We start from the raw sequence: 26,861 nt of genomic DNA on the forward strand, positions 1-26,861 counted from the left end.
ATGATTTATGAGGACACACGATTTGATTTTGTCCATTGACCGGCAATGACAAATACAGCCAGTGTTATTTTGACCGCAGTTCCTATGTTCGTGTCTCACTTTACTACTTTTGGACCGATAAAAACTTAAAAAATCTCCGGAAGACGCGCGAGTAGTATTTCGAAAGAGCAAAATATTTTCAACGAACCGCACGTCGTTTAGCAAATGTAATCCTCTGCACGTATTGTTCCATCTATGATATCTGCCGACGTACATTACGTCGTTATTCGTTTTCATTTCTAATCGATTCGCAGCCCCACGAAATTCATCTCGGCGCACAAAACATGCTCGCGTTTGCACCACGGCGTTCGCGGTGGTCGAATTTCCGACGACCGGTATAAGAATACACGAAGGGGCGATGATAATTACGTGATCGTACCTAAGTAGGTGAACGCGAGTCGGTTTTAATGCTCTGAAGAATAAAAAATCTTGTCGACACGCGCACACACGCACGTAGATACGTACACACTTGCGCAACAATGGCCCGGTGAGTCTGAACATTTTTATATTATTATTATCATCGCGCGAAACGGTGACGGGGACGAAGAGGTGGAGAGATCGGAGAACCAGTCGCCGCCGCCGCCGTACGGTGGTCGACGCGTCATCGCTGCCGCCGCCGCCGCCGCCGCCCCCCGATACGGTGTGCGCCGTTTGGCCGCCGGTCGACGGTGTCGGACGTCAGTGCGTTCGTGCTGTTCGGACGCTCAGTTCTTGTCGTCGTCGACGCCGTGTCCGTCCGTCGTATTCGCAGTGCCGCCGGTCCGGCGCGCGGTTACCGTAACTCGTCGAATTGTTCCCGGTCACATTGGTGACCGAACGTGTTCGTACCCGGTCCGTGCACGTATATTATAATCATTTCAGCTTCCTCGATATCGTGCGCTACTTACGCGTCGTCATGCGAAATCCGTCCTCGCCGTAGCAGTGCGTCACCGCAGCGCTTACGCGGACGATGAACTGCCGATGGCCACCTCGACCACCAACATCGCCGACCGCCACGGTCGGTATCACGGACTACCGGCATCGCCGACGGCGGTCACCTATTTGCAACAGCAGCAGCACCCGTACAAGCCGGTCGCCTACAAGAAACTCCGCGGCAGCACGTCCGGCGGCACCAAGAAGAAGTTGCCGGGAAACCGAAGACGGCGCGTGACGCACGTGTTGGCCGGCATCGTCTTGGGACTGTTGGTCGGCTACGCGTTCGGCGGCGGGTCCTACGACCGGCTCCGCTTGTACGCCGGCTGCGGTGGTGGCCACGGCGGCGGCGGCGGCGGCGGTGGTGTCTTCGGCCGATCGGTTCTACGGCCGTTGCGACCGCCCGCGCCAACCGACACTTTGAACGACATCGTCATCGACAACGGCCGAACGAAACCGACGTCCGCGGCCGCGGACCCGGCCGAGTCGCTGCTCTTCGTTGGCGTGATGACAGCCAACCGGTACCTGGGCACCAGAGCGGCCGCGGTGCACAACACATGGGCGCGTCGCGTGCCCGGCCGCGTCGTGTTCTACAGCTCGGAGACGTCGGTGCGGCCGCCCGGCGCGGCCGACCTGCCGCTGGTCCGGTTGCCGACGGTGGACGACTCGTACCCGCCGCAGAAGAAATCGTTCCTGATGCTGCAGCATATGTGGGACAATTACGGCGGTACGTACGAGTGGTTCATGAGGGCGGACGACGACGTGTACGTGCGCACGGACCGGCTGGCCGCGCTGCTCCGGTCCGTGGACAGCCGCAAGCCGGTGTTCATCGGACAGGCCGGCCGCGGCAATCAGGAGGAGTTCGGGCTACTCAGCCTCGAGTACGACGAGAACTTCTGCATGGGCGGACCGGGCGTGATCATGAGCCGCGAGACGCTGTCCCGCGTGGTACCGCACATCAAGCACTGCCTGAAGAACCTGTTCACCACGCACGAGGACGTCGAATTGGGCAGGTGCGTGCAAAAGTACGCGGGTGTATCGTGCACGTGGTCTTACGAGGTAATAACAACGACACCACTCCCCAAATCACCGCCCTCCCACAACCCTTTGCTCCGCTACCCTTATCTCCTGTCACCAATAATAGTGTTGTAAATGATTCGAATTATCTGCTAACCTGCAGCTGTGGATATTTTTCCCATCGTGTTGAACATTTCACCTCAGGAATATTGGTTGTGTGCGTGTTTGATACGATTATGTTAAGATTATGTTAAGCCCGTGGTTAGGATTTTCGTGAGAGGAATGCGTTTCGTGTCGGGAAAACGCGATCTCTAACTTTTCCATAATAATATGATACCGAAAGGGTATAACATCCATTTAGAACGTCTTCCCGCGAGCTCCATCGCTGTATTGATGTCGTTTGATTTTCTATAGGCATGCAATCTTTTTTTTTAATTTTAAATTTAATACCAGCATTTACCTTCATTTACGTTTGTATACTCGTAAGTTAAAGAATATATATATGGGTGTACATGCATCAATTTGAAGTGTGCATTTCTAAATAATCTTAATTTCAAATAATATCAAATAAATCCCATAGGAATAGACATATATACGTAATTTATTGAAATGTGATGGGTAGTTTTGATCATGTGAGCTGAAAGGCATAATCGATGAGTATCTATATCCTTTTAAATGTTTTGAATTAAAATCTAATAATCATAGGTGAGTAACGTAATTCGTCAATTATTTTTTGCGGTAAAATACGATTGAGAACGTTATTTTTGGTAACACGACTGAGAACGCTGGAGTTTTTTTTTCCAACGTTGCCAAATGTAAACAATCGATAATATGAACACAATAATCTGTTGATATTTATCGGACTTTTATCGGATTAGCTGGATTTGAATAGTAACTTAGATACCAGATACGAGAGAATAACGGTTAGGCTTTGGAGTCGTTGTACAAACTATTCATCTATTCGTATTAGATATTTTTATAAGTTCTACATATTTAACAATTTTTTTTTATACATATATATACTGTACAGGTATTAGATATTTCTAAAAGTCCTACATATTTTTAACTTTTTTTTCATATTATATATTACATATTATTAGGCGCTTATTTGTATACGATTATAATTATTAATTTATGACTTTTTTCAAGGATATTTATTGTATGTATACTGAATTTTTCAAAAGCCAAATAAATGATATGGCAAACTATGGCAACATTGCACATAAATTCGTTCTCAATTGTATAGTTTTTTTGATTTTTTTTTGGGTCTGCGGTAAGTTCTTTGTTAATTTTAAGTGTTCTCAATCGTTCGGCCAAAAAGGTATAACGTTCTCAATCGTTCGATAGCCATTTTTTGTAGGCTAACCAATAATAACCATAATAATAAATTTAAATTATCATTGGCAAAACTGATTTGTTATAATTGTACTTTTTATGCGTGTTGATAGTTGATTTAATTTTTTTATAAATCTAGAATTATTGATTAAATGCGAGATAATCATAACTGCATTGATTTTTGTCGACTTAATAAAACCTAGCTGTTCACTGATGACGAATAAAATAATATATTTGAATACTTCTCTATTGTTATACTCACTAAATAATTACAATTATTTTCTAATGGTTGGTATTTGAAAAAAATAAGTATAATGAACATACATGTACACCAAAGATTATTAAATATCAAACATAAAAATAAAACGTCAATATTTGATGGTATAAAAAATACTAATGGTATTTATGGCCATGATTGAGAAAAAAAAAATTTTTTTTAGTACATGACAATCGGTTCTGTTAAAAAACATTTCTTTAAAACATTTAAACATATAATTTTTTGGAAGTAAATAAATCTAATTTTTTAATTCAAAACTAAGTTTCAAGAATATAGACATGTCATGAGATATTAAGAAATTAATCAACGCAATAAAAATATATTGAGACGTACAAATGGGAAAATAAATGACTAAATCATTTTAGAAAATAGTCCATATTGTAATCTAGTTAGGTGTTACATTTTTGAATGTAATTTTTATCTTCCAATTTGATTATCAAAAATTATTATTTTTGTTATTGTCCAATGGCGACATTTCAATTTTTTTTTTTAATACGCATTGCTACTAAAATTTTCAACATAACAAAAATAAAATAATCCACATATTTTAACAATCATTCTACTAATCTATCTAATAGCAGGTGTTATTATATTTATTTTTCCTTTTCGATAATCTCCGCTACTCGGACCATTTCTATGTACATCCTTGCCTCCAGTTTTGCCTATCTGATGCTATGTTATTATTTTTACAATAAATAATTAACTAAAACATTTTTTAAATTTTGAGTGAACAATGATGTTTATTTTTATTTTTGTATACAATTTTTTGGGTAGTAATAGTAGTCAAAAAGTTTGATCCAGCAACTCTTTGGAAAGTGTATGCAAATAGTTCTTAAACATAATTTTTCTCTTCTCTCAATAATTTTTTATAGGCGTGAGGAAAAACTGCTGAAAAATCGAATAAAAATAGTAAAATTTGTTAAAATAACCTTTTTATTTAATCAATTTAAGTAGTTTTGTAGTTATAATTAGCCAGAGAAATTTTACTAAAAAAATGTTGATATTTTTATGATAAATGAATGGAATATAATAATAATAATGGTATTTACGAAATCATAAAACTAAGAAAGCAGTAAAGCGAGAGGTGATAATAATTATTGTATAACAGCGTTTATTATGTATAGTTACAGATATACTTTTTGTCGATATTTAAGAGGATACCGACGTATTAACATGCTTACGAACATATTTGCAGCTTCATTTATATCTAAATTGCGTATAGGATCTGATTCTACGTTGATAACCATTAAATTATTTAATCTGTCTTCCATTGTCAAGCACAAAAAGCTTTTTACTCTTTTTAAGGACGAGAAGAATCTCTCATTAAAAACTGTTGTATTTGATCAAGTGAAAATAATTTAGGGTAATTCGAGAGTTTCAGAAAGGTAGTTTCGATAGAGTGATGATAATTAATTTTTAGTTGATATGATCGGATTATTTTAACAAAGATTTTGCTGATTGGAATTCAGAAATAATTTTAGCTTTATTTTTTATCAAAATATGTGAAATGTGTTAAAAAATATTCTAAAATTGTGAAAGTTAGATCAAAATATTCTAGACATAAAAGATTAAAAATGTGAAAAAGATTAAAGAGTTTTTAATTTTCATAATTATGAACTTTATCTATATAAATTATAAAGCGTATTTCCCCATGTTTTTTCTTTTAATTAAAAAGAAAAACAAAATATTTATTTAAAAATAAAAAATATATACCAGTTAAGCGCAACCCACTGTCAATTATTCAGGCCAATAAATTTATAAAGTGGGCCAAATTACTACAATATTGGACATTAAATACGGAAATGTATACTCTGTACGGTCCAAATGACGCCATTGTTGTAGTCATTATTTAAATGTTGATTTAAATTATCAATGAATAACCTTTAAAAAATTGTTAAAATATTGAAACATAAAATAGAAATATTTATGGTAAAAATTAATAAGTTTTGATTTTATCTCAAAAATATATATTAATAACGTTTCAAGGGTCATGGTTTTTATTTGATTAACCACAAACACTACATTTAGATATAATATCATAATGTAGTTTTTGATATTACAATAATTATATGATATATCTAGTATTTATGTTTCTACCTTAAAACGTTTTATGTGTTGCGCTTGATAATCTAGGGCCAACGTGTTAAAAAAAAGATAATCAAAATTTTATATTCATCAACATTTTTATTCTTATGGAATTTTTATAACCATTTATTATAACATAAATTCATTTATATTAGTATATTACATCGCCAAACAATTATTATGTATGATATTAAACATAAAATCGAATTCATGCACAAAACATTATATATGAAATAAACGTCTAGATGACAAATTTTTAGTACAATTTGATATTTTACGTGAATATTTAAATTTTTTTATTAATAAGATATATGATGAGTCAACTTATCAAAAGGAAAACGGATTAATTATGAAACTTTATGATTTGTTGTTCATGATGTTTTTGGAAATGTATTAATTATAATATCATGCATTTATTTTAGTTATTTTTGTTAAATTATGATATTTTTAATTACATAATTAATTATTGTGCCGTAAAAGGTTTTTCCTTTAAGGAAATGGACGGAGATTAAAAAAAGTGATTATCTCCCTACTACATCAATTAGGTAGGTTATTGCATAAGGATAAGGAGGGACGTTATATAAACCAAATGTCCGACCAAATGTTTCTTCTAAAAATAATTAGTATGGTATTTATATCTATCTATTGTTGCTAGTATGTTTAGTGTAAGTTATAGTGATTGTTGTAACTTTTATTGTGTTTTCTAAACATCGCCAAGAAATTTTACTTCTAAAACATTCGAATCGCTACAACTATAATTTCTTATGTATCCGAATAACAATTACATCTGAATACGTTATTTTGATCGAAATCTGCCTAAAACATTGGTATTTGTAATGTATATCATTAGACTCTAATGATATTTTAATGTTAAAACAACATTAGACTAATGATATTTTAATATTAAAAAATTGAAATACAGTTAAAAATGTATAATATTATTCATATTATATATATTAATTGAATATATACATAAGTATAAACATATTAGTGCGGCGATTAAATTATTTTAAAATACATAAAATTATTCAGATTAGAATGAACACACACTTAATGTGTTTAATTGTCTAATTGTTTTATGTTTTATTTGTTATAATTGTTTTTTATTTTTAATTAAGAAATAAGTAATTATAAAATATTATATTTTTCATATAATAATATAATTTAATTTGCTTTTTGCAATGCTTATGTTATGGCAAATTATGATACATTAAACAGAAATAACGATATTCATTGACAATTAACATAATTTGCTTACAAATGTGAGAGTATCGTGATTTTTTGATGAATTTCGTTAATAACTACAAAATTAGGAAATATTGATCAAAGCGAGAATCGAGTATGAATAATTTCACAAATAATATCGACATAACAATTAATATTTAATAATAAAATGTATAACATACTATTGTTATCGATACAATCACTAGGAAAATCATTTGTATAGTTTAATTAAGTATCTTAAGTTTACACTTATCAAAATAGCTACGTTCGAGAATCACAAATTAGTGGCACGGATTCTACTTTGATGATAACCTCGTACTTTGTTGACCAATCCGTGCCAGCACGGAAATGTATCGCCATTTTCGTAAGTGGCGAGAACATTTTTAAATTAATTAATTTTTTTTTAATTTTTATCGTCATTTATTGAATTTTCTTTATAATATGATATTATTTTTTTATTTAATTAAATTATTAATTATTATTTATTGAATAGTTAAAACATTCTTTTTCTAAAAGACCATTAAATATAATATTCATGTTTCGTATTTTTAAATATTATTATAATGGTAGAAAAAAATAGTCCGAGGACAAAACAATGAAATTTTTTCAGTTGTACAAAACTCATTAAGTTATGTGGAAACAATATAACTTCCAGCTTTGTCTTAGCTAGTATTGCTCCTCGGAAAAATATATTCTGTTTTTAAATACGAGTTTCCAATTTTTTGTTTTTTTGTAAAATATTAAATTAACCATCAGTCATCCTCATATAGTTCACGAAAACTGATCGGTCTTCCATTCTGAGCTTCATTAATAATGTATTTAATAATATTCCAAAATATTTCGCTTGATAACCCAATTTCACGCCTATATTTTTCTTTTATTTTTAATTAAAAATAATTTAGTTCACACACCCTTGAGCTATTTCTATCAATTTTAGTTCTATTTCGGCTACTGATAAAAAGATTTTGATAGATCTATTTTCGTGTAAACACTGATCAGTGCTCAAAGTTACACTGATTCGTGGTTTACAGACGTGGCTACTTTGATAAGTTAACTGGTCTCTAATTTGTAAATTCAATCAAAAATAAGTAATAATAACCTAATAAAGAAAGCAAATAAAGCAGTTAAAATTGCTCACTTTTCCAAATCTCTTGATTCTCATTTAAATCTTAAAAAAAATGTATTTTGGGAAAGACCCAGGACCAATTATTTGAATACCAATGACTTTATTTGAATCTTTCAATCTTAACATTTTAATACTTATAATAATCTATAAAATCCACATTTATTTTAATAACATATAATTTATGTAAAAATACCTTTGTAAATCATAGTATATACTTTTAATTTTAATGCCACGTCCAATAGATGTTGTGTTAAGTTTATAAAAATGTATCATATTGTATCATATTTTTATTAATATTATTTAGGATCGGTGCAATACTGTAACATAATAAATATAATTGAACAACCTTAATGGAAAAAAAAAACCGTTACTCACCATCAAAATTAGAACTAATCTTTAAAAACTCGACTAATAACAATAACAATTTTAAATTATGTATAGATAATTATTACCTTTACATTTTATGAATACCGCTAATGATCAGCGAATATTGTTATTTTCTGATTGACGACATTTAACGTAACACATACATTGCATATTTATCTGAAAATCTCAAATTTACTATAATATTTCCTTTCTCAGATGAACTCATATATTAAGTAGTCTGTTGACATTTTGGCTCCATTACAGGTCATTTCATCATGGACCCGAAACGTCAACACAATAGATACTAAAAAAATGGATAAGATTAAGATTAAAATAAAAAAGCAATTATTAATAAATCATTTACACTTTTCTATATTATACTTAAATGAATTCTACTATAAATATTTCTTTCATTGTATGAGTTAAGATACTCATATAATACACAAAAACTTTATAAATAATTATGAAAATAATCACGTATCAATATATTAGTATCAGTAAAAGTTTTGAATTTCACTTTCATTAATTTAAAATATTGTTCATTTTACACTAAACATATTATCTTTACAAAGTAATATTTATCGATTAAAACGTTAGAATTATATTGACATTTCCTGAACATTTTATATTTTATATGTTTTAATTTTTTTTTTATGTATTCCAGAGATTATGAAATACATAGCTATGGACATTACATACATTAAATATTAGGTTAGGTTATAACAACATGAACGGTTTAAATTTTTAATGTAGGTAATTATTAGAAATAATAAATAAATAAAATTTTTTATAAAATGTATAAATAATATACTTATATAATATAGTAAGAGTATATCCAGTATACCGGTAGCAATAATGAATATCGGTAATATTATGTGTACGCATTAAATCTTAAATGAAAACATGTGTTGGAAAAATATTTAAAATAACTTCTGTTCGAACAACTTCCTCTGATGGTGATTGAATTCAGCATTCGTTCACTATTGTAATAATATTTATTATTTTTAAATGTAAATATATTTTTAGTTGGCGATTGTGATAAAAGTTAAAATGTCAATAGATGACCTACAACTCTTATGGTATGGGTACTCTCAATTTCCCGATTTTCGGAGAAAAAATTTAAACAGTTTTTAATATATTTCTTAATTTATCAATATCAAAACAACGCAAAAATAAGTCGTTAAAAAATCGCGTATCATCTCTCAATTAAATTATATAATAATTTTAACAAAATTATTATGTAAAACTACGTTTTTACTATGGCTTTACGTAAACATTGATATTATGAACCACATTTTTTTGTCTGCGTAAATGATAGATACTTCTAAAGCATTATTTTTCCAAATAATAATACATATTAGTTCACTTTCGACTAAACTGTATAACATAAAAATTCATCAATATATATATATGTAATATCAACAGATAAACAAATATTTTACACAGACTTTTGGAAATTGCCGAACTAAGTAAGTGCGCAATATTCACTTGAGAATTTTTCTTTTATAATTGGATTTTATTGTAAACTCATTGCGCGATTGCAATAGATTTTATTAATCGAGAATCGGATAGACATACTATTATAGTAATAATTTGTAACATTACCATGCATAATATCAATATAATTTGTTTAATGAATTTATATATTATCATAACGTTATTAAACACTGCAGATTACGTCCATGCGCGTGCATTATGACAATTCGACTTGCTTTTAAAATTGTATATCTATATTAATAATACACAAGTAGTCAAGAACATAAATATTAACTATGTTCATAATTCAATATATTCAATGTGCACGCCTATATATAAGTACAGGTACCTATATTACTTTCAGAAGCCAATCTCTTCGCGATATGTCGGATCGTCTGTCAAACGAAAACACGTGCACACCGTATGCGTGTGGTACGTATTTTTCTAACTTAAAACTGAAATCCAACCGGACAGGAAAAATGGCGTTTTGAAAAACCGATCCGTCAGTCAGATTCATTGACGCGGGTTTTCTCGCGTGTGGCACGCACATGTTTCGCACATGGCTTTAAAAATACTTACCAGAGCTTACATTTATATATATATATAAACATATAATGTATAATTTATATATAAATACAGTTTTCTTGTGACGATAATATCGTGAGACAAGACTTATAAGTATCTCTCTCGCCCCCTATTAACAGTTGAAACGGGTCTCTGTAGCGTACCGAATAGAAATTATCGTATAATGACTAAAGATTATTATTTCAGACGACGCTTATATAATTAGTCCAACTTGCCATGTCGTCCTATTACTATATAATTCTGTTCTGTATTCTTTTGGTGTGCCTTGTACGCGTGTATTGATCTGAAGTGTTCAGTATTGAATATTAATTTCTATCCTCCGACAGACAGGTTTAACTATATCATATATATAAATATTGGTTTTAAGATTTATAAAATGCATTGGTGTCGATTGACTTAACTGCTATATGTATATATATCACGACTATGTGGAGTCGTGTAGAGAAGATATAAATTAATTTAAGTGTTCCGGAAGTCCATACTTCACTTAATGTATAACAACACGTGTGTTCTGTTATGAATTATAATACATGATTGATCAAATGACGAAAAATCATAATAATGAAACTTATGAAATTTATGATTTAATTACGAAAATTTTCTATCGACACAGATTCAAATGATTCGTTTACAAGAAATAAAATTAATCATGACTTGTATATGATTTAATATCATTAAAATCATTAACAAATTATGATATTTTTGTGCCGAGGAACTTAAAATTATAATGAGCACACAAAGTCACGTATTACAATAACATTCAAACGTAAATCGAGGAAGTGAATCAAACGCAACGTGAAGCCTTTATATATGTTATACGTATGAGATGTGTATACTATATTTAAAATTGGACTCATTACACAACATATATTAGAAACTATTCATTACCAATGGTGAAATAAATAACGGTTAACACACATAGTGTTTATATTATGCCAACTAACATATTCATTTATAACTGAATATACTTTTATATGAATATAAGTACGCATCTAACCAATGTTCGTTTGATAAATATTTTTTGAAGATAATTTTTGTTACAAAAATTAAAATAATTTCATAAATAAGTACCTATACTAATTTATTATTGACCAATACTATTCTATGTATGCACTCGGTGTTTAAAAATTATCATATTATTGTTCTATTCAGGAAATTAAATATTTTAAATTGGTTAAATAATAGTGTTTTTTTATAAGTATTACCGACACAAATATAACTAATTATAATAATAAAATACTATGATATATAATTCTCTCTCTAGGTAACAATTTGTAAAATACGATTTTAGTTTATAATAATATTTTAACGAGAAAAAATTGACTTTTGGTTGGAATAAATAGTAATTTAATTTTATAAATAGAATGGTCAATTTATCTTTTAGAGTGAAATCGCTCTAGATCGTTATATTTGTGGTCATGTATCAGTATGTGACCGATTAAGTCTTGACGATTTAGCTATTAAACGATTTTCATTGACCAATTGCGTATACTTACACTAAGTACCTGCTCGTCTGGGTTTTGCTCGTTAAGAAAAATGTATCAACTAACATCTAAAAACTAATTCACACATAATGATACATTATAGTAATATTTTGTGTTGATTAGATTTTTAAATGAGTCGAATTATTAGATTACAGGTTATAAGTTTCCGTTGATTCCATTTTCTTCTACACAGATTATGATATTTGTAGCTTTATACTATAAAAATTTGTTAAATGCATTATTTTTACGGGTTTGTTTTATTTTATTTAAAATTTGTAATATTTCATATTTGTACCATATACATATTCATGTTGTAATATTTTTTGCTTACATATTCTCGATAAAGTCAACGTCGTCAATCAAATGTCATCTCTTTTGTATTAAATATTTGGAAAATTAAAATTTAGATTATATGGACACGTTTGGCATTATTGAATATCAAAGTGATATATTGCGTAATATAATAAGCGTAATCAATAAATAATAGAATCATTCGCTTAATATTAATACACTATTTATGAGAAAATTTATGCAAAAAATAAAATATTAATGACGTCATATATTATATGTATATAAAATTCAACAAAAATAGATCGGTAAGCAAAATATTGATTGCAAATGTTTATATGATCTAATTATAATTTTAATACAGTACTGAACGAGTCGCACGCAACTAATCATAACCAGTTTTTGCAACAAAATGTTGTTATGATTATTATGAACACTGTTATAAATTGGTGCCGATGTACTACACACCGTTAGAAAACCAACAAAAAGGGAAAACGAGCTCGTTATTCTATTCGCAATATTATATTGTATAATGCGTTTATCATTGAAAGATTTTCTTGCACAGTTCGGTTATTTTTTTTATTTTTTTTTTTTTGTGTTATTAATCTTATAACAATTGACAAATATGTGTTTATATATTGTATATTATATTGTGTAACAATAAACCATCGTTTCCTCGGAAGGGTTTGACGAATCAATTATACGTTCATGTATATGTGTATACGTATAGTGTTGAAGGCTTTGATTATTTGTACATTATCGACTTACGCTTGTTTTTCGATCCTAGGTGCAGTGGCTAACGATATAATTAATTAGTAAAATGGTATTTGAAAGAAAAATAAATACTTCCATAATTATTCTCTAGCTATGTATATCATATACTTATCTATAGGGCGTAGGTACCCGGGAATCCGTACATCTGCTGATCACGAAAAACGGGAACGAAGGAGAAAAAGAGCAAACAGGAAATGGTCATTTGACTTGTACTACGAGAATTACTATTATTTGACGGACGACAACGAAACGACTGCGACACATTTATTTATATTATAACATAATATCTTTATATACATACGTACATTTTTAAGGTTAGATTTATAGACCAATTACGAAATTAAGAACCCTTTTCTACAATATACCGTTGTGCCAACTATTCCGCACGCGTGCTCTTGCTCTACAATAGCGTATAAATATACATATTAAATACATATGCGAATAAGCGCGTTAAGGAAATCACTAACCTATGTGGCTCAATGTCGACTGCAATCACGTAGGTAAGTCGAAAAGAATAATAAACGTATATGTGTGATGCGGCCAACGACTGCCAAGGCCGAACCCGATGCGACTGTACCGTTGCATGTTGGGAGGACCGGTTTTTATTTTATACTTCTATTTTTCTAACCAAATAACGTATAATGTTTTTTTCGGGTACACCGAGGGTGAACTCACCGCACCGCAAACGAGATTTGGGAACAGACAAAGAGGAAGAGAGAAAGAGAGAGAGAAGAAAAAATATGTATTACACGAATTCGTCCGTAGATATAATTAATGGTTTTTTTACGAGCGCGCGCCGAGCATGGTGAAAAAAAATCAAAATTTTTTTATACTATAACGAAAATTTGTCGGTTTCGACAATAGACCACATCTGATACGTGGTCCATACATTCTAACGGACAAAAAAAAAAAACTGTAAAGAAAAAAGAGTTAATGTATAAATATATTTTATTTATATATTATACGTGTATCCGTGTACAGTATACAATGCAATAACATTTATGAATTATGTTTAAATGTGTGCGCGGATGAGACAATCAAAGAACAAAATGTACCTACACACACAAACATGTCTATGGACTATTACTGTCATCACGTAAGTTTTTTACATATTTGCCGCAGACAAGAATGGACTCGGGTGTCCTATTATGGTCACTCGTAATTGATTTATTTCTTTGCGAATTTCTTTTTTCACGTTATATTCTCTACACACATAATACGTGTATACTGCAGCAACGAACAGAGCCGTCCAAAAATCGTCTGCAGGATTCACATAGGGCGTACGTCGCCATTATAATACTGTTATTATTATTATCATCAATGTACAGAGTACACACCTACGTGTGATATTTTTTCTATCACCCCCTGAAGTGACAGACAAGCGTACGGTATATATAATAATAAATACATGTAATTTTTAAGGAATGCCGTTTTTGGTTCGTATATTTCACGTGCGCAAAAATAATCACACGTCCTGCGGTATAAACAAAGAAAAAAAAAACGATCGTGAAACGAAAAGTTCGAGAATCTGAACGCGTGCTAAAAATCAATTTCTGATCGTCTCGAACCGCTCCCCGTCCGGCCAATAACCACGAGGTGATCGTGAATTCACAAGTCACATTATACGATCACGAGTTAAGGTTAGCTGAGGCAATGCTTGGATGTTCGTATAATACATGGCTGGTATACGATTACGTACTAGTACACAATATAGTATTAAGTATGTATTCGGTATGATTGTGCATAGTCAAGATTCTTAATTATAACTAGCTAACCGTTAGTAGAACTGTCCGGTGTAATACAAAGTATACAAGATGGAAATTACTGTCGAACATCACTGTTCCCGAGTGTTATAATCGCATAATTTGTTTAAATTTGAAAGTAATAGTAAAGAGTATTTAAAAAAACATTTTGAGTATATGTTGGTGTAATATATTTAAAGAAAGAATAATAGATCGACTATTTTGCCATGTTTAAACAGACTTTAAACGTTTACAAGCATAAGATATTTTCGCTTCTTTTACAATCCAAGAGTATAGGTACTTAAATTATGTATTAATTATTCTTTCGTGTGTACTCATTTTTATGTGTTGTATTATACGCCACACAATACTCGTATGTATGTAGTATTCTATTCGGAGTCATCCCACACAATAATGAAAATAGTATTGGAGCAGTGCAAGATACACGATATTCCATTCGCTGCAGGAATTCGACCCTTTCAACCCCCGCAGGTATTAACGTGCTCAATAATAAATCTATAGCAACGTTGTCCTACTGTAACGTATTATTTCGACAATAAAATCAGCTGTCGGGTTGTGTCGTCGTAAGAGTAAACGAATACCTTTATGAAAAAATATGTATATATATATTCTAAATAATTATTTTTGGTGTAGCTTCTGTTAGGTGTAAACATTTGTTTTCATTTAAATCGAACAAAAATAACAAAAACGTAAAAAGGAAGCGGTTCTATTCAAAACGATTTTTATTAAAAGTGCCATTACATTTGTCTTTAATCAACATGATATAAATAGGAAATCGCAAATCACAATATTTCACCAATATCTAGTGTTTAAAAAGCAATGTTCATGTTTAAATATTTAAGTTATTTACATATATGTAAGTGTCTCGAGTAGACAGTTTAGAGGAATTTAGATTAGTATAGAATTTAATAATATAGGATAATATGTGTACCGTGTTATTTTTGTAATCAATATTTAGGATTAAAACCAGGCTGTGATACAAGTGTGAAAATCGTTGACTACATGCCAGAGCACTATTGTATTTGTTTGAAGTGCCGTGAACAAAATATGACCATTGACTACAAAAATACGTCAATTGCTATCGACTCGTGTTTATTAACACGATATTTGATTTTTATTTTAATTTTTTTCCTTCTTCGATTATCACACACGCGTGCATATAATGACTGTCCATATTCACTGCAGTACTTAAACGTGTACTTGAAGTAATCAGAAGAAAAAAATCAATACGTTTCTTCTCAGCGTTATTTTAATGGTTATCGGCTATCGTTGAAATCCACGTATTTTTATTGTTGTTTCACCGGATGATTTGTAAACGTCTGTATCCGTTAAACATGATAACTAGAGCCATACGACTCCATACGGTAACCATACGAAACCATATGGTTTCACACTTTAGTTATAGCAGTAAATATGTGTATTATGAATATTGTATATGTATACGGTTTGATAATTAATATTATTTATGTCGGACATGACCTTGTGTTTTACGTATTATATTCGTATAATATATTGAGGTGGATTTGTTATGACGATTGAAACTGAATATACTGTTACAACTAATTATTTTACTAAAACGCGCTATTACAGCTGGTCGACCAAATAAACGTTGAAATCTTCTGAAATCATTAATCACCCGTTGAACATCCCCTATACCGGGGATACTATTACATCTTATATGTGTGGTGCAATACTAAAACTAAATGTTTGAAGAATAATATCGTCTTTGACGTTGTCAAATAGTTTTTAAAAAAATGTGTGTAAATTTGATTTATGGAGTGAAACAAACTGAATACCACCAAATATATACATACATACGATTATCTAGATGAAAGGTCAGTCGAATAATAATTAATAAGTAATAGTTTATTATACTTAAGCAAACGTACATGATATATAAATATACATTTTCTGAATAAAAACACGATTAGATATGGAAAATTAAATTTAAGTACAATTGAAATCGGAAACATATTTACATAGAATCTAATAAACGTTGTTACGGTTAAGAAAGAATTTAATAGATGGCTCGGTAACAATGATAAAAAGGTATAATTCAAGAATTATTTTCATGTGTTGTGACCGTTTGGATTTTTATTTTATTTTTATATTCTATTGTTTTCTTTGCCTTCCAAAAAAAAAAAACAAAAGTTCTCATGTATACACGGAATACCATAGGACACAATGAATTACAACGCGACGATAAATATAATACAATTATAATTGTTATGATATAATCTGATACGTGTAGCCCATAGTGTACATATTATATTGTTTATTTATAGATTAACGTTTAATTTTCAGATGCAAACCATTTTTTATCACAATTCCAGCCACCACGAATCATACACTGGTAACTTGAAGCAGAAGGAAGTCCATCGAGCTATAACTCTTCATCCTGTTAAACAGCACAGTCACATGTATAGGATACACAACTATATGAAGGTATAATCATTTACATGCGTATACTGTAATTTATTGTAGTAGCAAAATTGTTATTACGGACGCGGATATTCGATTAAATGCCGATTTGCATTTTTTCTTTTTTTGTGCTGCAGAGTCTTGAGCTGCAGGACATACAGCAGAAGAAAATATTGCTGCACCGAGATGTACGATCTATGATCGATCAGCTAAATATCATCGAACATCGTGTTAACCCGCGACCGGCCATAGAATTTAAACTGACCGAAAAATCAAAACTATTCAGTGCTAAACCGGGCAATCCAAATTACTTGGGTGATCCAGATCTGATTGGTAATACAATAACAGTATAGGATTTGAAAATAGTTATTAATATTGATAGAATGTCATTGAAAATATTATATATTATATGTCCTACGTACATTATGATGTGAAAATATTTGACCAGAGAAATAGAACGGAAAATTGTATAGGTTTTTATCTTATGGTATCAATATGACACACTGACACAGTCTTACGAACTAAATCGTGCTCGTTTACCAGTTATTACCTAATATTACTGTATTCAATAACTTTATCTACCAGCATACTATGTAGTATAAACTTTATACTACAATTGATAAAATAATGACGAAGATTAAAATCCTTTGGCCGGATATATTATGATAGTATTGAAGCGTAACGGTAATTAAAATGGTATACCTAACGAGAATAATGAATGCAAAAATAAATAATTCTTATATGTTATAGCGAAAAATATTTTCTTAATTATTTTCCAGAAGTGCATTTATTTTCAAATCAGTGACTTATTAATTATTGCAAGTCTTTCCTTGCATTTGCCTTCAGAATTCGAACCAGTGTTTATTTCAGGACGATGATCGGAGGATATTACACCCCTAAAAAAAAATTATATCCTTCTGAAAAAATGTATTTATTTATTAATTATTTACTCCTATGGCATACCACATATTACATAGTCACCAGAAAATGTACGGTACCCTCTCGGGATAGTAGGTCTAAAATAAATACTGATTCGAACAGTTCGAATTCAGTGCAATTTGTCAGCCATTTTAAACCTATTTATATATATTTTTAAGTATAAAAGAATACATGTTACATGAAAAATCCGAACTAATTGTTAAATCCCTTACAGAAGTACCGTGTCAGCTTTAATTTATTATAAATATCTACTTCCCAGTTCCGCGCGCAGAAATGTTAATAATTTTAAAACTGCAAAATATTTTCCACGGTGTCATGATAATAAAACTGTTCCTAAGTTTTAGCTGGTATATCTATAATACATGTTATTATGGGTTACGGACGATATAAATCACTATACTTACTTACATACATTGTTGAACAAACGAATAATGTAGGTGAAAAATTTTTTGTTTTAAGTATTGGTCTTTATTTTCTCGGTCCAATTAAAGCAATACTTGGCACCCTAGTTCAAAACAACAATACCTTAATAAATATAAATTCACAAGTGACAGGAATTTATTCAAACGCACTATACCTATCATCTTCCTGTTAAAAAAAAAAAAACACAATATTTATACATTTGTAACATTTTAAAATTTTAAAATCATTATTACGAAATAAATACATTTTTTTAATTAACACTGTTTATTTAATTTTTTATTTACTCCAGTGCTTGACTTGAGGGGGGACGCAGGGGGACGGAGTACCCCACCTAATTTTCAGAAATTTTAGCGTCCCCCTACTATTATTACGCTATAATCATAACGCTCAGCCAGTTTTGGGGACGTTCTTTTTTTTAAAGTAAATAGAGTTCCCCTTCTTTAATTTTTCCAAGTCGAGCACTGATTTACCCCAGAAGACAATATTAAAGAACTATATTAAAAACATTACAGTTTACAATTAAACCAATTTATAATAAAAGTAATATATTTAATTTATTATCAAAGAAAAAATCAAAAATAATTATTACAATTGTTACTATTGATAGACCCGTAATAATTGTAATTTTGAGTATGGTGGTTAATAAAAAAAAAAAAAGATAATTTCTAGAATGGAATGTTAGAACATTAAGGTATTTAAGCTGTTAATATAGCTCCTAATAAATTCGAATTTTCAGTATTATTATTTAATAAATTATTAACATTATTATTACTAGATAAATACATTTTTTTTAACTATTACTGTTCAGTTGGAGTGCCTATTATATGAACTCACTATAATTACTACATTTTATCCCTGACGTTTTACCGAGCTAGGTACATAATATATTTTTAAATGTGACATTATTTCCGGGCATGCCCACGTATACCTACGCATATACGTACGCGTTCAGTTCTTTTACATTTATTTTTATACACACGTATTGACTTGTTGTTTTGTTATTATACGTAGGATTGCCACCCGGCCTAAACAAGTATAGGCCGCGTAAAGTGGTGGACGTCATCAAATGGGATTTCATATCGAAAGCTTGGTTCTCGGATACAGACGCGAATCCTAGGCGACGGATCGATTCTTACTCGAAAGAAGGACTTGATGACGTCGTGCGAGAGGTAATATATAGATAGAACGTCGAGTGCTCATATCCCCGAGTATATATCTAAATCTATAGCAACGTAATCACAAAATTTCAAAAGGGAGATGAGGGTTTATTTGTCATTATTGTAGCAAAATGATGTAGGCGTTATTATTGCACAGTTATTAATAGACTTGTATTCAGTAAAAATAGTATATATCTAAACTTTCGATTTTGAACCTGAGGGTCACGTTACTAAGAAATAATTTGACTTATTTGTACGAAAAAAAAAATGTTTTTCATATTTTTTAATAAACAATTTTACAAACTAGAAAAATAGTCTTTCTGCCATAGGGCGCATGCTAGTTATCAATCTCATAAGTGATAAACTATTTGTAGCTATTAAAAACCAATAATCAGATTCAAATTAGTAATAATCGTTAAGTATCAAATTTTATTTTTGGTGTCTCGATTGTGAAAAGGTTGAAAAACTATGGTATAATCAAACATATATACGTGAATATCGATGTGACATGCAATCTCAAAATCTGGTCAAATTTTGTCGGTGTTTTGTACGTTATATGATTATTAAATATATATATGAGAATAATGTATAGAAATAATATTTACTTTTTTAAATCAAATAAATAAATAAATCATGAGTACATACTATCATGAGTAGATAAGTAGACTGTTTGAAGAGTAAAAGTAATGTCAGAGATCAATAGTTAATATTAGTCGATATTTAAAAATTATTCGTCAGGGCAACGAATATTTAGCTGAACCGTGGAGTTTTGAATTATAATTTGATATTATGGGTAGCCGCAGAGCATCATATTTTGTTACACTCGACATTTTATTAGTGTAAAATAAAGATCCCTGTACTTCGGTGATGGAGCCGAATTAAAGGGTGGCAGGGGACATCTGCCCTCGGGTACAAAATTTCGATGGCACCCATTTTTTTAAGAATGTTTTATTTCGATTCAAAACAACTTATAAGCTAAATTTTCAAAAGAAAAATCAAATTAGTTCTTGATGTTTAAAATGTTTTGCTTAAATCTATTTCATGGGATGGGATGAATGTAGTGACCAATTTGCGAAACAGAAGTCAAAGAAAGCATTTTTCTAAAAATATTACAATTCACCCAATATTTTATTATTTCGTTCGGTGAATACAATAGAAACGTGAAGGCGATGAGATATCATTACCAAATTGAACATAAATTACTTTCTTATACTAATGGACAAAATGGAAAGGTGTTCGAAAAAAATTTGTAAATTTAAAAATAAAGATCACCCTAATATATATATATCGCTAGAGTTCGAATAGTGAAGACTTAATGAATCCGTCGTGCGATCGAGTAAAAATGTCAAAACGCAAAAGGAATACCGACGATTTCCATTTGGTCTGAATTGTAGCAATTTTGCTTCAGACTTAAACACAAACAGAGAAAAATAAAAAATACAAAAATAATTTACATCGATTTCGTCGAAGCGCATGGCCGTTTCGCTAACGGCAAAATGAAAAATGGATGGCACCGAGTACGTGACACATAAATGTTAAAATATATAATAATAATATAAGATCTTTGTCGCGACACTACGACCAAAATCTTCGAAACGAATATAACCACAAGGCACGCGATTAATTAAGCGTTGTCGTCTTGCCGGATGGTTTACGGCCGCGTTGGTATGCCGAACGTACATCTGCCTTTCTCATGAGTAATCCGGTAGATCAGGGGTCGCCATCCTTTTCAAACAAGTGAGCTACATTTAACATTTAAGTTCCTGGTGATCGACATCCAAGAGAATTTAGGAAGAAATTTGTTTGATGAGCAAAAGAAAAAAAGGTCTAAGCTTCAAAGAATAATTATTTATTGTATTTTTATAATAATATTCTAATTTTCCCATTATCCGATTAATCTGATTATTTTACGCGATCGACCGATAGTGGTAAAATTAAATTTACAACGATCGACCTTTATTCCTAAAAAGATCAACTAGTCGATCGCGATCGACTGGTTGGCGATCCCTGCGGTAGATGATAACATTCATATTTGTTAATTATTTTTTCGTTTTCTAAATTGTTTCCCCACGTTTTTTTACGAAAATCATGGCACAATATAAAGCGTGTAAAACGATTCTTACTTGCTGACAGTACAACATGAGACTCCGTTAGTTTTCAATATAACAGTCTGTGTCTGTACACAGGTGCGCCTGACTGAAAGATTGCTTAACAAACTTGTGATGTTAGGTTGAAGTATGTCTATCGAATAGTTGATATACTTTCACCATGTAGGGCTCATGTCAACCCGGTAAGTCTTACCATCTCAAAGATGAAAACGATACTGTCGTCCTGTAACGGTCGCAAGGTCTTTTATGTGTTGGATTTGGCCGTTACACATAAAGCAAGGGTATATTATTCGTAACTGCAAAAACATGTATCTTATATTTGAATAGACCCTCGTAAGTTACTCGTAAGATAACGATACTGACAATTTAAGCAATTAAACAGTCAATGAATATTATTACATATTACATACCATGGACATTATTGTCACTGTTAAAGGTTGAATCAAATAAAGTTATAATGTATTACATTGTTAAATACATATATCGGAGTACCCAAAGATTTTTTTTTCATACGGATAAAAAAAGTTTTTTTTTTAACTGTGTATATGAGAAAGTATCTTATTATAACATCCACATATATCTACAAATGTTCTCGAAGTAAAATTTGATTTCTCGAAATTCTAGATTATTTGTTTAAGTTATTTTACATTAATCTACAATGTATATTTTATAATACTAATAAGAATTGTTTGACAAAAATGTGTGCGACTACATAACATATTTGTATTTAACAACGAAAGAAAGTATTAAAAACATTATTTACAGATAAACGATAAAAAATAAATATAAAAACGTTCTTCTAACTCAAAATGCAGTGTTGTAATTTACTTAATACATATTCCAACAACAATAATGGATAAATTATTTTTACTATTATTTATTTATTATTATTATTATTATAGTTATTATTTTTAATATTATTATTCTAAACTTTAACCGTCTCAATGACAGTATTTGGAACTGGATAGCATATTGCTCAAATTATGAATAAAGATATGTAAGCCCAATGTACTATACTACAATGACCATCCAGGCATAGCGCCAAGGTTGGGTAATGGGAGGCTATATCCCTCCCGAAAAACAGTTTAGCCTTCTCGCCAGCCCTACCACTGAAAAATATGCATGATATAATAGTCATAAAACATTATTTTTTAAAGAACTACATGAAAGAATTTATGAAATATACTTTTTAAAAAATTTTAATTTTTGTAAATACTTTCGTATTTTCGAAAATTTGTGTTTTAAGTTTTTAGATAGACTCTGAATTGTATATATTTATTTTACTTATTTACTTATGATTTATTACTATTTGTTCGTTTTCATCTAATTGTGGTTTTATGTTACGAAAATAATAATAGCTATATTATGTTAAAATGGTACGAAAATATTTATATTTTATTTAAATAATATCAGCATTTATTGAAAAAACCTTAGCCCATGTAAAAAAATATACATGCCCCATTCTGCTTCCTCCCGGGAAAAAAAAAATCTAGTACCGTGCCTGTGACCATCATAATCCGTTATTGGTACATGCAATTATCACAACGCCTATGACTCTTTTCTTTAACAACAGATTAATAATAGACATAATAGACATTTTAACTGATGCGTACTTGGAAACATTACAAATTCGTGTACACTTGACGTCTTCATAATTTTTTTTTTAACTTGTTCATTTAAATCAACTGCACTTTTAAATTGGCACGTAACACATACTTAAAATATGATAAATATAAATGCAGAAACTTGGACCGAGTCAAAAGAACCGCGAATCCTCTTTCAGCATATACGTCACTATACTGTATACTGTACACATACCTTGATACAATTTTACATACTATTTTGTACCTTAAACGCAGAGACGTATTTAGAACGAGAACTTCAAAAACGTCAATATATAAAACAAGCATATTAATTTTCTATATTACTGTATAAACATATGATATAAATATTGTTTTTTTATCTTTAAAGTTTTTAATTTTGAACATTGGCAAACAAAATAATAAAAATTATCTCTATTTTTTAAAAATTGAAATTCGTTATTTTATTATATATTTATTCAAAAATGTATAAATAGCAAAAAACTAATCATGTAAATTTGAAATAATATTAAAAATTTGGATTGTCAAATAATATTCAGAAAATAAATTAATTCAATAACTTTAGCTCTCCGCAACCATGAACTTCCAACAATCTAATAAAATCCTAAACACGTGATATTTATACGAGTTTTGGCTGTTTTCAGGTAATGGATCTGATAAACAAATTTTCTAAACAACGCGGTAGAGTGATCGACTTCAAGGAAATATTTTACGGTTATCACAGAGTGAATCCGTTGTTTGGCGTCGACTACATGCTGGATATGTTGCTCATGTATAAAAAGTACAGGGGCAAGAAAATGACTGTTCCTGTGCGGCGACACGCGTACCTCCAACAACAGTTTACTGGTGAGGACGAAGCTTATTTGTGACAGTAAAGACGAGACGCGGTTGCAATTGCCAACTTCTAAGATTTGGTTCCATGTTTTTTTTTTCATTATTTTAAATCCTAATTCTTATTTTGACGTTAAGAAACGGGATACTGATCAAATCAAATGTGGCATAGTAGACAACACAGTATTTTAAATCTGATATAAATATTTTGAGTAGGGTTTAAATTACAAACTATATTTTAAGAGGCCTTAATTGTCACCTTAAAATTAAAATAAATATTTTTGATTTTGAGTAGATGTTTTGTTAAATTGCAAATTAGTTAATTCTGAGCTAAAAAATCTTTTAAAATAAAGATATGAGATTTTTTTTTTTATTTATATATTACTAACAATTTGTATTTAACACAATAAGTAAATATGAATAATGTAAAGGACAATGATGGAACTTTACGAGGAAAGCTACCCAATAGACGAAAAAAAATTTTTTTTAAATTACTTTATAACGTAAATTATAACTAGATTTTTATACCAGCATCTTGTGAAGTACTTAAAATGTTTAATTTTATTTTCACTTAGGAGCACAGTTTTTATTTTTTACATACAATTTATTCATATTCATATTTACTATATGGAAAAAAATAATTTTAATTATTCTTGGTATATTTAAAAAAATGTTAATAACTTATAAATAAATAAAAGATTATTCAGGAGTATTGTTATATTTGTAAAGTATGACCGGTTTCAAATTAAAAATTCATTGTCAGATATATACAAAGTCAAAAAAATCGCGACCATACTCTATTTTTTCATATTCAGTCGCGATTTTATAGACCTTGTACGTATGTACCTGATGGAATTTTTATTTCGAAACCACTTGTTCTTTACTATTATAATGATTCTTCAGGCTAAGCATTCATTTATTTATTTCTGTATATAAATTATTTATTTATATATACATATTAACTTACGAGTGTTGAACATTTAATAATTTTCAATTTTTATTCTATTTTTTGTTGTTTTATTGTTAATAGCTGTTAAGTATTAGGTTTAAATATATTTTCTTCCATTATCAGTTTATATGCAGTTCAATTAATTTATTAATGTGAAACAGTAGTTACGTTTTACGTTAAATTGTGAATTATAAATTATTTAGAAACGACTAAAAGACAATGTCGATACCGTCAATCGACATCGTTAAAGCTCACTGAGAACATTAAACAGGTTAAAACCGAAATTAAATTCAAGTTGTTACTATTGTACATCACTATAACACATCATTGGCAGTTGATGATTCTTAAAGACAGTTAAAAAGGGTTTTGTTGATTGTTTCAGGATTCGAAGTGCGCGAAGTATCAGATGGATCCGAAGTGAAATGGAAACATCCGGCAGACGAGGCGTACGAGTCAGCGGGTGATGACGCGGCGGCGGGACCATTCCAGGACATGGCGGACAACGGGATGATAGGTGTGGAAGGACGGCCGGCGAGACGTGGCGACGAGGCGGCGCAATCGAAGACGGTGCACATGGTGCTGCCGCTGTTCAACCGACTGGCCACGTTCGACCGGTTCGTCGAGAACTACGAAACGGTGTGCTTGGCCAACGGCGACGATCGCGTCACGCTGACGGTGGTGCCGTACGGCCGGGAAACGTGGGAACGGGCCACGGCCGCCGCGGCCAATCTCGCGGCCCGGTACCCGGGGGTAGCGCGCGTCACGGTGCTACCGGAACGGGACGGGCCGTTCGCGCGGGCGCAGGCGCTGCAAGCGGGCGCGGATAGCGCGCCGGGGCCGCCGCCGGACGACCTGCTGTTCTTCGTGGACGTGGACATGCTGTGGACCGCGGCGTTGGTGGACCGGGTGCGGTCGAACACGGTGCGCGGCCGGTCCGCGTACTTCCCGATCGTGTACAGCGAGTATGACCCGGTAGTGGTGTACGGCCGGAACGTGTCGCCCAACCACTTCCTGGTGAACCAGGACACCGGTTACTGGCGGCAGTATGGGTTTGGCGTGGTCAGCGTGTACAAGACAGACCTGCAGGCCGCGGGTGGCTTCGACACGTCCATCCGGGGCTGGGGCAACGAGGACGTGGACCTGTTCGAGAAGTTCGTGCGCGCCCGGCCCGCGGACGTGTTCCGCGCCGCCGACCCGGACCTGGTGCACGTTTACCACCAGGTCGAGTGCGACCCTGGGTTGCCCGAGCCCAAGGCGCGCATGTGCGACAACACGCGTTTCGAGACGTACGGCAACGTGGACCAGTTCGCCAACATCATCTACCGGAACCGGGAACGGCTGTACGAGTTCGCGGCGAGACGCGCGAATGGCTCACGCAGGGCTGTCGCCGCTGGCCCTGCGCCGCCCGTCAGATGACTCCGTCCGCCTCGCTCGTAACGCGTTGCCCGTTCAACTCCTCCCCTCCCGTCATCGATTTCCATTGCATCGTAGCTCAACCGATAACGGCGATTCGTGATCTCAACTCGATCAAGAAAATTAGGTTTTTTTTTCTTCTTTTTGTATACAATTTTTATCGTGATGTGATAATATAAACCCTTAATATATATATATATATATATACGTAAAATATGATTGATGTTTGTATTTTTTAATTACGCTATTATTACGACTGAAAAATGTT

General features: G+C 32.0%; 1 protein-coding gene across 1 annotated transcript; it reads left to right on the forward strand.

The window, feature by feature from the left end:
• Nucleotides 1–707: 707 nt before the first annotated feature.
• On the forward strand, nucleotides 708–26,861 carry LOC112691446 (chondroitin sulfate synthase 1-like). The gene is made up of 6 exons (XM_025565699.1): nucleotides 708–2,010; nucleotides 17,056–17,196; nucleotides 17,310–17,505; nucleotides 19,546–19,703; nucleotides 24,045–24,246; nucleotides 25,563–26,861. Exons 1-6 carry the CDS (start codon nucleotides 1,000–1,002, stop codon nucleotides 26,594–26,596), a joined length of 2,742 nt encoding a protein of 913 aa, XP_025421484.1. The 5' UTR covers nucleotides 708–999; the 3' UTR covers nucleotides 26,597–26,861.

Source organism: Sipha flava, unplaced genomic scaffold (genome assembly GCF_003268045.1).
Source record: "Sipha flava isolate LNK unplaced genomic scaffold, YSA_version1 613_pilon_pilon, whole genome shotgun sequence".
Taxonomy (NCBI): Eukaryota; Metazoa; Arthropoda; class Insecta; order Hemiptera; family Aphididae; genus Sipha; species Sipha flava.

Coding starts and splice junctions, on each gene's coding strand:
- LOC112691446 (XM_025565699.1), top strand. CDS start 1,000: ATGGCCACCTCGACCACCAACATCGCCGACCGCCACGGTCGGTATCAC. Junction 17,506..19,545: donor GGGTGATCCAGATCTGATTG/GTAATACAATAA, acceptor TATTATACGTAG/GATTGCCACCCGGCCTAAAC. Junction 24,247..25,562: donor CCTCCAACAACAGTTTACTG/GTGAGGACGAAG, acceptor TGATTGTTTCAG/GATTCGAAGTGCGCGAAGTA.